General features: G+C 44.6%; 2 protein-coding genes across 2 annotated transcripts; one reads left to right on the top strand and one right to left on the bottom strand.

Annotated features, from left to right (window-relative positions):
• Nucleotides 1-1344: 1344 nt before the first annotated feature.
• Nucleotides 1345-5531, bottom strand: LOC134088211 (palmitoyltransferase ZDHHC11-like). The gene is made up of 10 exons (XM_062542123.1): nt 5310-5531; nt 3608-3783; nt 3352-3453; nt 2963-3087; nt 2628-2846; nt 2381-2496; nt 2207-2274; nt 2060-2123; nt 1811-1892; nt 1345-1615 (listed from the first exon to the last, which is right to left on the bottom strand). The coding sequence occupies exons 1-10, from the start codon at nt 5529-5531 to the stop codon at nt 1395-1397; spliced, it is 1395 nt and encodes a 464-aa protein (XP_062398107.1). The 3' UTR covers nt 1345-1394.
• A 7426-nt stretch (nt 5532-12957) lies between these two features.
• LOC134086989 (uncharacterized) lies at nt 12958-13994 on the top strand. The gene is made up of 2 exons (XM_062540187.1): nt 12958-13246; nt 13328-13994. Exons 1-2 carry the CDS (start codon nt 12958-12960, stop codon nt 13963-13965), a joined length of 927 nt encoding a protein of 308 aa, XP_062396171.1. The 3' UTR covers nt 13966-13994.
• Nucleotides 13995-14154: the final 160 nt, after the last annotated feature.

Raw genomic sequence — 14154 nt, 5'->3', positions numbered from 1 at the left:
GTCCCCCCCCCCCCCCCCCCCCCCCCCCAATATTCGGACAAAGAAAAATAAATAAATAAAATACGCTACAGGAAACCAACAGTAAAAGTATATATTCAACGTTGATTTAAAAAAAATAAACTCAATTGCAATTTTACAAGACTAATTAAAACCATATATTTGGCTGGGTATTGAAATGGTCTGTTTGACTAAATGGCGCCCTCTTTGGCAACCCCAATTGAACTTCAATGGCTTTGCTATGTCTGATATCACAAGGAGGCTCTTTTCTAATTTGCCCATTTTTTTGTGTCTATTTCTAAGTTCAAGATTTTCATATGAAGGAGGACACGACCATGCCTCATGTTCATGATAGCTCTTTGTTTATGCATAACCTCTCATAATTCATTAAAAAAACCAAGAACAGAATTATTTCCATTCTATGTCACCTTTAAGTCATAGATAGGCTCTTTAGATCATCTACATGTCTAATATCTGTCTCTACAATGTTTTCAGCGCAGAGAATGATCTGCGACGCAAAATGCAACATGCTCAACCATTTGTCTCTTATCGGATTGCTCACGAAGTTCTAGTCACACTGATATGCATGTCACTTGACAGAGCACGAGCTTTCTGGTGGTATCAATGTAAATTTAGCCTACATGAAATATAATTATATATTCTTCTATCTGCAACTCCCGACCTATTATCAATTTCAAAACCAACATTTTTATCATGTATTTTTTATTGGCTATGGCTCCTGACTCCTGATGCATAGACAGATAGATAGATAGATAGATAGATAGCCTACAGAACATCTATGATTCTGTAATTAGGTTAACTATTATTGCATTGAATGTGAGTTGTATCAATCTACAACACGACTAAATGGTGGAAGTGTCTCACTATTGTGGCTCAGAGTCACCACCAGGGTCTGTTTCTCTCATGTTATACAACTGCTGAAGATGCAACCAGCAGATTATATAATCCTTTTACCACTGAGTGAAATACACAATACTCTTATGACACATTACTTGCTGTCAAGACATCAATTATTCCACAGTTCCAAGTTAAAAATGAAAAGTGATAACACTTTCACACATTCAAGTATGCATTTATCGTGAAGTTAAATTAAGGCACTAGACGGTTCCAGCCAGGGTCCATGCATGAAAAGATCAGTGTAAACTTCAATCAAAGAAAAACATTTTTTAATATATCTTCCATTCAGCCATAATCCACATTCATCGTCAAAATTCAGAACAAGTAGTCGTATCCATTGTCAGAAAACCAGGTCAAAAAATATCTTCCAATATTTTTTGACTAGTCATATTCCATAATCGTCATCCAAATTCGTCGTCGTTAGTCGTGTCCATTGTCAGATAGCCATTAGGGTTCAGGTCTAGAGGGTTTCAAGTCGCTCACTGCTGGGAGAGGGCCGACTCGGACCTTGTGTCCATGCTCAGCTGCTGCTCAACTGCCAAGACAGAGCTGGCCAGGGGCTGCTGGATAATAGGAGCCGCTTCCGCAGACTTCTCACGGCTCTGCTCTCCATCCACCACCACCACCTGCTGTAGTCCAGTCCAGCTGAGGGACTCACCGAGGGCCTTCAAACCGGTGTCACAAATCGACAAATCCTCCCCTAAAATGAGAGACTCTTCATTAGGAAATTGAAGCCAAGACAAGTAGCACCATTATGCTAGGAATTGCATTTTACAACTAACAGTCTTTTATCTTCCCAAACATTTGCATCATATGGACCAACTAACACAACTAGCTTTCAGTGCACCATGCAATGAATGATTGGATTCTGAGTTTGTGAAGTGTTCAAAATCACCTGGCGTCATGTCTTTGGATGGGCTGGTGTTTCTGTACCATTCGTGCCATTGAGCTCCTGTCATTGAACCAAGACGCTTCAGCTGCAATACACACAGTTTTGGGACATGTCAAATGCAATGTCAAATCTTAAAATCAATTTGTTCAATGACATGTTTCACAAAAAAAACAATGCACACAGTTTTGGCACAGATGTCAAATGTCCAATCTCAAAATAGATCTTTCATGAAAAAAAGTAAATTGCCCGTACCTCTGCACACATCGCCATAGAGATGCGCAGGGCAAGTTCCCTCCTTTCATCCTGGTACTCCATGCTACAAAGACGGCACAAATGCAGCTCAATAACATGTTCTGTAATCATAACTGATCAGTTGGTCTCATTAAGTTAAAGCCTCACCTGCTTTGACTGGCTTGACTGGGCAAAGGTGATTCACAGTCCACAGATACATCCACAGAAGGCTGTGTCTGAAAAAACAAACCCCACAGAGCAACGATGTAGTCTAACAAAATGTCCTGCTCAACCAAATCAACTGTGCTATAGGGAGCTAAAACAGAGAGGAGTCTGTCTTACCTTTGATGATTCCGCACTTGTGGGTCGGGATTGCTTCTCTCCCAATTCCAAATCACGATCCTTCTCTTCTTGCCGCTTTTTCATGATGTACTCGTATGTGGTAAGCTTCTTTGACACTGTACACATAAAGAAACAAAATGTTAGCCATTTATGCAACACCTCAGCCATTTGTGGCCTTCAGGGCAGTCCCGTCTTTCATTTCTGATTATCATATACACCTGCAAAAATACCTATTCTTCATACTCACAGAGAAATATATGAAATCCCAGCAGGTGAATCACAACCACCAAGAAAACCAACGTCAGTAAAAAGGTGAAGCAGCTCACTACCAAGAGTCCAGCAGAGCTGGTGTGCACAGGAGCCAGTGGGAGGAACACCAACCATGTCAAGTTATTCAGACCTGGACAGACAGGTACAGACTGAACAGATAGCACTGTGCCGCATGACATACACGTGTGAAAGTAATCTGAAAGGGAACATCCCTTTTGCATGTAGCCAGCTAACAGTCAGGGCGTTATTGTAACCATGGAGCATTCAAACTAATGCATGTTTGCTCAGAAAGCATTCGAGCAGTCCTCTTACCCTGAAACTGAGGGGCGGTGCGGAGTATGGCCGGGTTCAAAGAGTGCTCAACGATGATGAACAAAACAATGAGGAGCAGCAGAAACATTCCAATAGCAGCAGTCACAACGGCCACAAAGAAAAACCTGCAGGTTGGACCATTAAAACTAATATAGTTGGATAAAAGAAGACACATTCTAATCCATACAAATATCCAGCACCACATCCTAGAACAGGTCACAGGACGGTTGCAGGTAGGTAGCACTGTGACATTAAAACCCAGAGCATGCAGTCATTACAAAGAGACTGCTCATGACCACATGTCTGAAGAGGAACAAAACAGTGGTGCTGAAAGTGCCCTGATGGCAACCAAAGAAACACATTATACTCAAAGCCAAGTTTCCTCTTACCAATAGTTCCTCCTCCCCACACAATTATTCATATATTTGCAGTGGTGGTCAAAGTCTGTAACACATTTGTTGCAAGCCTTGCAGTGTTTAGCTCGAGGTCCCCTGCAGATAGCAACACAAAGGGGAGAGAAACAGCACAGAAGTAACATGGAGATGAGAATAATTCATGGTCATGCACAATCTTTGTGAAAATAAATCACTTGGAAAGTCTGAAAATATTTCTCAAATAGACATCCGATGAGGACAGTACACTCACACGTCAATATCACAGATTTTACAGTGTAGGTCAAGGATGACATGTGCATGTTGGCTTTTGTCAAAGGTCGGCAAGGTAGAGGCGTAGTTTCTAGCGCGCACAATGGGTTCTGCTGGGTCTATCAACACAGTTGCAATGTGGGCAACCAGGTGAAGAACAAAGAAAAATCCAAGATGCTGTGTAGATTGAAGTCAAGGTAAAATGCACTTGGGAAGAGAGTGATTGGAAAGAGAGGTAAGAAACTAAGTATTCTGAATATCAACACACCTATTTTTTTAAAAAGGGAATCACAGATAAGCTTCTGATTATTGTCTGACATTTGACCTCAGACAGAGAAGAAAACAGGCAAGGCCCAGCACTGCTTACAAAAACCTCATAGAGTGTAGAGTGCAGTCAGCTCTCCATGAAACACCCATGTGCCCACCAATGCGCTAGTGTGCACACTGACAGCCCTGACGTCAAGAGCCTATCAACCCCCCAGCATGCCACAGCAGGGCTGTGTGTGCGGTGGCCGTCTGGAAAAACGAGGCTCCTGGAGGCACAGCCAGCACAGCTGCCCTGACTCCATGCCAGCCACGGATCAGACCTCTGCTCTCATCTCAGCCACGGCCAACGCCATCCGCACGCTCCCAACGCCATGGGCCGAGAGTGCAACACAAAACATTCCTATTCAGATGTCAGGATGATCTTTAGGGACTGCGAGCAGACAAGCCGGCACTTTGATAGCTTGGTGCAGCCAGCATATAGTTGTATTCTGTGCAATGACATTAAAGTATTCAATTCAACTCAATTCATCACCAGCCTTCATGTTGAAATGCCAAATCCAATCAAAATCGAGATGCTTAGAAACTACAAGTGAGTGTTGAAATGTACAGAAAACTGACCAGTGTTGGTGATTGTCAGTGGTGAAGGATTAGACCACATAAACAGTTATATTTCTGCAAGTCCTACGCTTTTCCATATGCAATGGTGAAAATAGGAAGATGAACACGGAACTAATCACACGCACCTATCCACCCTGAGACATCCTAAGTTGCTTTCAAAGCTCATGCATCTAGGCAGTGTTGGGAAGGTTACTTTAGAAATGTAATGTGTTACAGTTACAAGTTACCCTGTTTAAAATGTAATAGTAGTGTAACTATTTGAATTACTTTTTCTGAGTAACGTAACTAATTACTTTTGATTACTTTTTGATTACTTTTCCGATTTTTTAATGATATATATAGTCCCCAAATCCATGCGAAGATTTCGGCCTTGGTCTACAGGCTGCCGAGCAGTTCTGTACAAGCGCACAAGGCAGCAAGGGCATTCAATACATGAATTAGCATCACATTTTTTGTGAGGATAATATAATGATAATCATAACACGTTTACAGGCAGGCATGTAGGCCTACGCTGATGGCGCTGTAGATGTTATAGAGCCTATCAGAAGGTCCCGTATCTAACTATGGCTGTGGAGGGAAACCGTTCTTTTTACATACAATATTCTTTGCAAGGTTTTGCTGACAATATTGAGATGCAATTCAAATTGTAATTTGTAAAAAATGGAAAAGTACCTGTAATTGAATTACACATTTTTCTACAGTAACTGTAATATATTACTGTTACATTTATTTTGTAATTAAATTACGTAACTCAATTACATGTAATGCGTTACTCCCCAACACTGCATCTAGGCTACTCACAGTACAGTAAAGGATACACCATAGGCCAACGAGTCCCATGGGGAGGGCAGCAGTGGGATGTAGATCCCAAATCCGACAACAACCAAGTAAATGTAGGTGAAGTAGGAAACCAGCTGATGGGTGGTGGGTCGCGCGGACCAGCCGTTGCGGCGCGAACGCGGTGCAGGGGTCACCGGCTCATTGCAGCTGCTCCCGGGGGCCGGCTCGGTCCGCCTCAGGTGCTGATCGCAGCATCTCATAACTGAAGGGAGGGAAAGGCTTGAGGTAAGGGTGAGCTGTGAAAGCCAGAGTTAATACATGTTCCCCAATGTAGGCTATGTGTCCCTACTTAAGAGTCAGCAGGAGTAGCCTACAAATGAACACAAATAGGCTAAAAAGCTCAACAGATGGAAAATCTAGTAGTTTACCAGAAGTATTTTCTTGAAGCTCGAGAGAATCACGTGAGATATGCCTTGAGATGGCGTTCTTTCGTGCAGAATGAAAGACGATTGCCTTGTAAATTAACTCGCAAATCCCAGGCTTCTTCTTTACTCTCACTGTGATGGTGAGATTGTTATTCAATTCGTTTCGGTTCTCGGGAAGGTTTTTGCGCTATTTGCGCTCTACAGCCACCGTTAGCCTATATGAATTCCTTCAATGTTCCTATGACACTCCTCAGTTAATTGGTTGGCATTATTGTTTATGGCTCGGTCCGAACCACATATATTTGCTTCCCATAATTTACAGAGCCAGGACTGTTTAGCCGACGAACTTGGGCATATTTACGCAAACGATGAACGGACAAGAACACCATAATGAGGAGCAATTAATTTCAGTTTGAGGTTAGAATATGCAGAGAGAACACAATGGATATTCAAAGGGCACTTGCCTTTGTAGCAAGTGGCATAAAAGTACAATTGCAGACTACGCCACGATGGGGCTTGCACCCAAAGATATAATTCTGACTTCATATGCTTAACCCAATAAGGCACTCAGAGGTTCATATGACTGACAAGAGACATGGTTCCATAAAGAAAATAATTTATTTACACACACACACAAATGTACACAAACAACAGTGAAACTGTGCTGAGGCTTACCGGTGGGAGGGCAGTAGCTAAGGTAGGCCTACGCGTATACGAAGTAGGCACACCAATCACACGTGCTTGGTCAGGTCACACACACGCACACACAGCAATTATACACTCGGTGAGAGACAGGTCGCATCCCACGAGAACCATACTAGAACTGCTCCCACTTTCAGCTATCACAGCACCTAAACAGAGAAGGGTGGACAGGGGTTACAGACACACTCACAAAATGTAACAAAGTAAAATCAAAACAAACAAGACAAAACAAACTGCCACACTAAGGATCCACAGTACTAAGGCCTCCAGTCAAGCGTGTCAGAAGTAACGGAGTAGACACCAAACGTAAACAAACACAATCACATGCAACGCCAAGCCTTCACATAATCCGCTAGCAGACGGCAAGCTAGCCGTGGAACCAGTGTTGTTAGGACGGATGAGCCCATGAGGAAGTCGGGAGCAAAGAAAGGTAGGCAAAGCAGCAGAGTTCTACATAGCTATGATTGCCAGCCGCTCCCCTGCTTGTAGCGATCCCTGGAACACACAACGTAGGCTACTTAAACACGAACAGTCAGTTGAAGTGCTAAACTCGTACATATGGACATAAACATACCCAGGACTGTGCTGTACGCGCACCCAGCCGGCGGGGGGGCGATGCAGCACGGGGAAGGGGGGGCATTCTACGAGAAAGCACTGCGTGTAAGTATCAATCTTAAAACACACTCTTTAAAATATCACAAGAAGCGCCATCATACCTGCGGCGATGGCAATCAACAGGGAGATAACGAGGGGCAGGCCTTTGACATCTGGCACGACACAGTGTGGGTTCACTAATTTAAATAGATGCGCAGGAGTACCGATTGGCTCTCGGTAACCACAGATGGGCCACTCACGATACAGCAGGAAAAGTGGGCAGTGGACCACTTCATACTGCTACAATCTACCCCACACTTTTGCATCGTCGCCCCGACGATGAACCTAACAAAACCCATCAAAGGCCATATGTGGCCGAGGTTGTTAGCGGCATTGAGCCACCCGCTGTACCAAGGGGTGGGGGGGAGGGGGGAGGGGGGAGCACCAGGAAGGCAACAACACCAGGCCCCGCTAATGGCTATCGCCCTCATGGCGACCCATGACCCAAAGGCATCAGGTGGGGAGCTACCCTGGGTACAACGCTGCAGTGAGCCACACGCTGTAAAAAATGGAGGGGAAGGGAGGAGAGGGGACACCAGGAAGACAACACCAGGCCCCGCTAATGGCTATCGCCCTCATGGCGACCCATGACCCAAAGGCATCAGGTGGGGAGCTACCCTGGCTACAACGCTGCAGTGAGCCACACGCTGTACAAAATGGAGAGAAGGGAGGAGAGGGGGCACCAGGAAGACAACACCAGGCCCCGCTAATGGCTATCGCCCTCATGGCGACCCATGACCCAAAGGCATCAGGTGGGGAGCTACCCTGGGTACAACGTTGCAGTGAGCCACACGCTGTAAAAAATGGAGGGGAAGGGAGGAAAGGGAGCATCAGGAAGACAACACCAGGCCCCGTTAATGGCTATCGCCCTCAGGGCAACCCATGACCCAAAGGCTTCTAGGTGGGGAGCTACCCTGGCTACCTTGGACATACTGGACCTGATGTCCATAATAAAAACAACCTCATCCCCAAGTCACTAGGGAGAGGGTAAAACATGAAGACTGGCCTTCACAATTTAGGTCCCTTGACGGGAGGTCACCTCACATACACACAGCACTATAGGCTCCAACAGCGGATGTGTGGGGTGGTAAAACCCCTTACCTGTGGCCCTTGACGGGGACTGAGCATGACCCTAACACCAAACAGCTTCAGCAAGAAAGTCCTAGTCAACATGGTTGCCAGGCCATGATGGCGTTACCTGTCCCCGAAAGAACAACTGCTGCTTTGCCTTTGAAGTCACACACACAAAAAAATAACATTTGCAACACAAACTTTGCTCAACATAATACAGAAAACAAAATACAGACTACAAAACAGCAAAACCCAAAAAACAAAAATGGAACACACGTCTCTGGTGATAGTCAATCCTGCCGACAGTACGTCAAATGTAGCAAGTGGCATAAAAGTACAATTGCAGACTACGCCACGATGGGGCTTGCACCCAAAGATATAATTCTGACTTCATATGCTTAACCCAATAAGGCACTCAGAGGTTCATATGACTGACAAGAGACATGGTTCCATAAAGAAAATAATTTATTTACACACACACACAAATGTACACAAACAACAGTGAAACTGTGCTGAGGCTTACCGGTGGGAGGGCAGTAGCTAAGGTAGGCCTACGCGTATACGAAGTAGGCACACCAATCACACGTGCTTGGTCAGGTCACACACACGCACACACAGCAATTATACACTCGGTGAGAGACAGGTCGCATCCCACGAGAACCATACTAGAACTGCTCCCACTTTCAGCTATCACAGCACCTAAACAGAGAAGGGTGGACAGGGGTTACAGACACACTCACAAAATGTAACAAAGTAAAATCAAAACAAACAAGACAAAACAAACTGCCACACTAAGGATCCACAGTACTAAGGCCTCCAGTCAAGCGTGTCAGAAGTAACGGAGTAGACACCAAACGTAAACAAACACAATCACATGCAACGCCAAGCCTTCACATAATCCGCTAGCAGACGGCAAGCTAGCCGTGGAACCAGTGTTGTTAGGACGGATGAGCCCATGAGGAAGTCGGGAGCAAAGAAAGGTAGGCAAAGCAGCAGAGTTCTACATAGCTATGATTGCCAGCCGCTCCCCTGCTTGTAGCGATCCCTGGAACACACAACGTAGGCTACTTAAACACGAACAGTCAGTTGAAGTGCTAAACTCGTACATATGGACATAAACATACCCAGGACTGTGCTGTACGCGCACCCAGCCGGCGGGGGGGCGATGCAGCACGGGGAAGGGGGGGCATTCTACGAGAAAGCACTGCGTGTAAGTATCAATCTTAAAACACACTCTTTAAAATATCACAAGAAGCGCCATCATACCTGCGGCGATGGCAATCAACAGGGAGATAACGAGGGGCAGGCCTTTGACATCTGGCACGACACAGTGTGGGTTCACTAATTTAAATAGATGCGCAGGAGTACCGATTGGCTCTCGGTAACCACAGATGGGCCACTCACGATACAGCAGGAAAAGTGGGCAGTGGACCACTTCATACTGCTACACCTTTATCAGTGTTCAGCAGCGACCACTTGTAAAGGCACACTTACTTCGTTAGACTCGGAATTCTTCTATGCTGAATGCACCTTTCCATTATTTCATGTTACCATAAATAGTTTGGCAGGTGACTTATTTTCAGACTGAAGATTTTCAAACACGAGTGAAAGGCAAAGCAACTGTTATTTAAAATGGACAAAAAGAATACAACGATCATTTCTTAACGTAGGAATGGCTGTTTGAAATTGGCATAGCCTAGTAGCCTATAGCCCTCTTTGCGCCACTGACATAGTTGACGAAGTTATCTCCTGGGGGTTTTCTGATAGCCTACTGAGCTGGAAACAGTTTAGTTGGACGCAAAACCGCAAGGTCATCAAGGACTTTTCTAGCCTACTAGTATGGTCAGAGGCCAAAGATCTTTCCATTATCAATGCAGAAGTTCCGCAATTTAAACCTTTAAATATGTTTTTCTTTCAATTATATCCATATGTATTATACCTTACCTATTCCTTGGATTTTGAATTGGATTTTCAGATAAGTTAATTGTTTACCGTATCTAAAACTGTTACTGTTAATAAAATAACTACACTACACACAACAGATTGGTGGAGTGAAGAAGCCCATATGCCCAAACGTCATAGATGAACAAATAAATGACGTTGAGTGACGTCATTAACGTCAGTGACGTTCGTGCGGATTAAATAGAAACCTTTCTTGGTTCTTTCGTGGTGACATCACAGCGATTTCCTATTTCAGTTAATGTGCCTCTGAGTACACTCTTCCCCCTACAAGGGAAATTCAAATTTGATGGAAATGTTCCCTTCATATGTGTAAGCAAGTTACTGAAAACGTCCTAACACACGATAGATGCGATACAAAAAGTGTTTTATCAGGGATTTACAGTGTAATTCAACAAAGGAGAGAGGTGTTACAGATAATAGGCCTATGGCTTAAAAGGGAACACTTTTTCATTATTTTTTTTTATTATCAATGCCTGCTAAAAAATAATGGAGAAAACACTGAGTGATCAATCAAATGCTACACTACGTGCCTGTTTCCAAACAACAGACGGGTATGTTTCGGGCGGATAACATCGATGATTACACTGGAATTGTATCAGACTACATTTGTAAGTGCATTGATGACGTTGTACCGCGAGTGACTGTGCGAACTTTTCCTAATCAAAAACCATGGGTGAATGGAGTGGTCTCTTCAGCAATCAAGGCCCGGACAGTAGCCTACCAGTCTGGTAACCCTAGTGAGTACAAAATAGCCCGTTAGGAATTAAGAAAATCCATTAAGTTGGCCAAGAGACAGTACAGAGAAAAAGTGGAGTCATGTTACATAGGATCCAATACCAGGGATATGTGGACTGGGCTAAGGACCATCACTGACAACAAAGGAAAGAGCCACAGAGCAGATGCGACCTCAGTTTGTCTTGCAGAGGAGCTGAACTCTTTCTATGCCAGGTTTGCGACACCCACCAGTTCAGAGGTACTGTTAGAGCAAGACTGCTGCCCTTATATTTATTACCATTATAAAACAATAACTCTTCTTTCGGTAACTCAGAGAATAAGAGAATTACTAATAAATAGCCTACCTATTTTCTTTTCATCCACTATATTAACTTGCTGCCCTCACATAATGTTAACACAAGTCAAATAGACATTCCAATAGCTAAAATTGTTGTCCCTGTTATTTCAGAAACCAGTGCATCGCCTATATAAAATTGATTGATTGTAAACGTTTGGAAAAATATTTTGTTGCTCTTATACAACACAACAAACAATTCCAACTTTCTGCATATGAGATAATAAGCTGCCACATCTACTTCCAAGGCCCTGGTGTTTGCAGTGATCACTGCTCCAACTGACACCAACTGCTCCAAAATACTCAAGTCCCTGTTCACATCTACAACGCCTCTGTACACCCCATGCCAGCCCCAACACAAAAGAGTGTCAACATCACAGCTTGCATCAACATTTTATTTTCAAGTGTCTTTTTTGTCTTTTCTAAAAGATAAAAGAAAACAGATAACAGAGAAAACTAGAAAAGCACTCAGAGAGCGCAGACCTCCGCCTGTGTTGTTCTTCCTAGGTTGTCATACATTTGAACCTAAACTATTCCGATCGCCAACACGTGGCCATACCATGCCATTACACCACTGAGCGAAACACATTAACGGCTCCGGAATCCCGACGGTGTTACGGATCACTCCCAATTTAATAGTTTCTTCCTAGGGTCATGTCTGACCTTCCCTGAAAATTTCATCGAAATCTATCCATTACTTTTTGAGTTATCTTGCTAACAGACAGACAGACAATTTAGCGGAGGTAAAAATAAACTAATGTCTCAGTGCATGTGAAGCCCCTAGAGATAGCAGTCCCACCCACAGCCTTAAGCCCCACCCACAAATGTTCTGTACGGCCAATGAAACGGAAGCATATTGCGTCATGGTGACCCTTCCAAACTTGTAGTCCAATAGAAGGATGGGATGGGGGCTTGAAAAGGCACCTGCGCCACCAATTTCAAGTGCAAAGTCAAAGAGAAAAAATTAGACCACGATCCTGTGCCCTCCAAACAGACAGACACAAACACACACACACACACACACACACTCTCTCTCTCTCTCTCTCTCTCTCTCTCTCTCTCTCTCTCTGTCTCTATCTCTCACACACACACACGCACACAAATAATACACAACTCGCTCACATTTCCACAAATATACAGTAACTGTATTTCCCTCGGTGTATGAACTGAACATTTGTGCAAAGTGTAGGTGAGTGTTCTTGATCTGTCAGTTTTCATGGAATGCACTTCCTGCTAGAAGCATTCTATTTGATGACATTATAATCACCAAGCAACCAAGATGTTTGCATTAGAATGTTAGAATTTAGAATTTAGAATTTAGAATTTAGAATTTAGAACTTAGAATGTTAGAATGTTGGGCAAAGTAGAATTTGGGCCAAACTTGCCACTTCTTCCATGAACAAGCTGAAGGCAAGTCACTTGTGATTAACCTCTGCGATTTCAAAGCGATTTTCAACTTCAATGGCTTTCTACCGAAGGACGTTCAACCCTGCAGGATCCTGGATCGGGACTGAACATCAGCCTCTGTTTCAGAGAAACCTGTCCTGTGTCAACACTATTGAGGAAAACAGAAACACTGTGCCCCTTTGGATACCTCCATCAAAGCAGCAATATCAATATGTGCGGTCTACACGGTTTTCTGCAAGTAAGGATATAATATTTGCAGTGCTCTTATAGTTAGGCCTAATAGCTTGATTATGGTTGATATATTTATTTATATTCATATTTCTGATATATGTTGTAGGTAAGTATTGGAGGGAGTCTGGAGACAGGCGTGCTGTGGTTCAGGAGGAGTGGCATGGTATGGCCAAGCTGCCCACCTCAACACCTCAGCACCTCACTCTCGTGGGCAACGGTGTCAAGAGCAGCCGGGTGGCTCCAGCGAGGAAGGAGGAGAACCTGACATTCGTTGGGAACTTCACTCATGCTCCGAACATCACCCAGGACCAGCTATTGGCCCTGCTGAATTCCCAAAAGGGCCCTGACTCTGGGAGTGCAGGCATCCGTGGCGTTCCGTCCGCCCAGAAGACACCGCTCCATCTCACTCGGCCCTGTGGCAGTGAGATCATGAAACATGCCTACCCATCTGCAGGTAAGAAGAAGTCTGTCCTTTAAATGTGGCCGATCTGAATAACTGACAACTAGAGTAGCTAACATGAATGTGTCTCTTCAGTTGTGCAGGTGTCAGCACGAGAGCAGGAGCTGCTGTCCGTCTCTGCTGTTCATCAGCGGGAGACTGGTGGACTGACCCATGTGGGCTCAATCAGCTCATCCAGTAGTGCTTTGAGGCAGGAGGCTGGACCCCTTACCTTTGTGGGGAACTTCACCGCCCCTGCCGCAGCACTTCATGGTCAGCAACACATGAAGCCGATGCAAGCCCAGGTGCCAGGCAGTGTCGCCCAGGGAGGATTCATCCCTCTGGGGGTCGGTCCCACTCGGTCCACCCCTGCAGCTCCGGCAGGTCTCCCCACTGGGGCCGGTGGTGAAGTCCCGACCTACTGTAAGAGCACAGTCCACTCCAACCAAGCGGAGCGTGTGAAGATGATGGAGTACCACCGTGACATGGCCTCCTACTACAGAGGGCTCAAGCGTAAGGCTGAGCACGTCCCAGCGAGGGAGGGGTCAGGGTGCCCCAACGAGCTCCAGACAGGAAGTGTCCGTGACAGGACCTTGGACGAGCCTCGGCAGAAGACGTGGTGGGACAACGCCACAGAGGGCGTCGTTCTTCCTGAGGACGCTGTCGAGAAACTTGATGCCATTCCTGGCATCTGGGATTTGGCCATACAGATGGGCTTTCTGACTGCCTGCTAGTCAGATGATTGAACATTTTTTTAGCCCAATATATTGTACATTGAATTGAATTGCTATTTTTGTATGATTATATTTTAAAAATAAAATATTATATTTATTACCATTATAAAACAATGACTCTTCTTTCAGTAACTCAGAGAATAAGAGAATTACTAATAAATAGCCTACATATTTTCTTTTCATCCACTA

Source organism: Sardina pilchardus, chromosome 7 (genome assembly GCF_963854185.1).
Source record: "Sardina pilchardus chromosome 7, fSarPil1.1, whole genome shotgun sequence".
NCBI lineage: Eukaryota > Metazoa > Chordata > Actinopteri > Clupeiformes > Clupeidae > Sardina > Sardina pilchardus.
This window is presented reverse-complemented; position numbering and strand designations above follow the sequence as displayed.

Excerpts from the sequence above, each read along its gene's own strand:
- LOC134086989 (XM_062540187.1), top strand. The coding sequence starts at position 12,958 with ATGGCCAAGCTGCCCACCTCAACACCTCAGCACCTCACTCTCGTGGGC. Across the intron at positions 13,247-13,327 it reads ACATGCCTACCCATCTGCAG|TTGTGCAGGTGTCAGCACGA; the intron begins GTAAGAAGAAGT and ends GTGTCTCTTCAG.
- LOC134088211 (XM_062542123.1), bottom strand. The coding sequence starts at position 5,531 with ATGAGATGCTGCGATCAGCACCTGAGGCGGACCGAGCCGGCCCCCGGG. Across the intron at positions 3,088-3,351 it reads GTGGGGAGGAGGAACTATTG|GTTTTTCTTTGTGGCCGTTG; the intron begins GTAAGAGGAAAC and ends TCCAACCTGCAG. Across the intron at positions 2,275-2,380 it reads CAAGTGCGGAATCATCAAAG|ACACAGCCTTCTGTGGATGT; the intron begins GTAAGACAGACT and ends TTGTTTTTTCAG.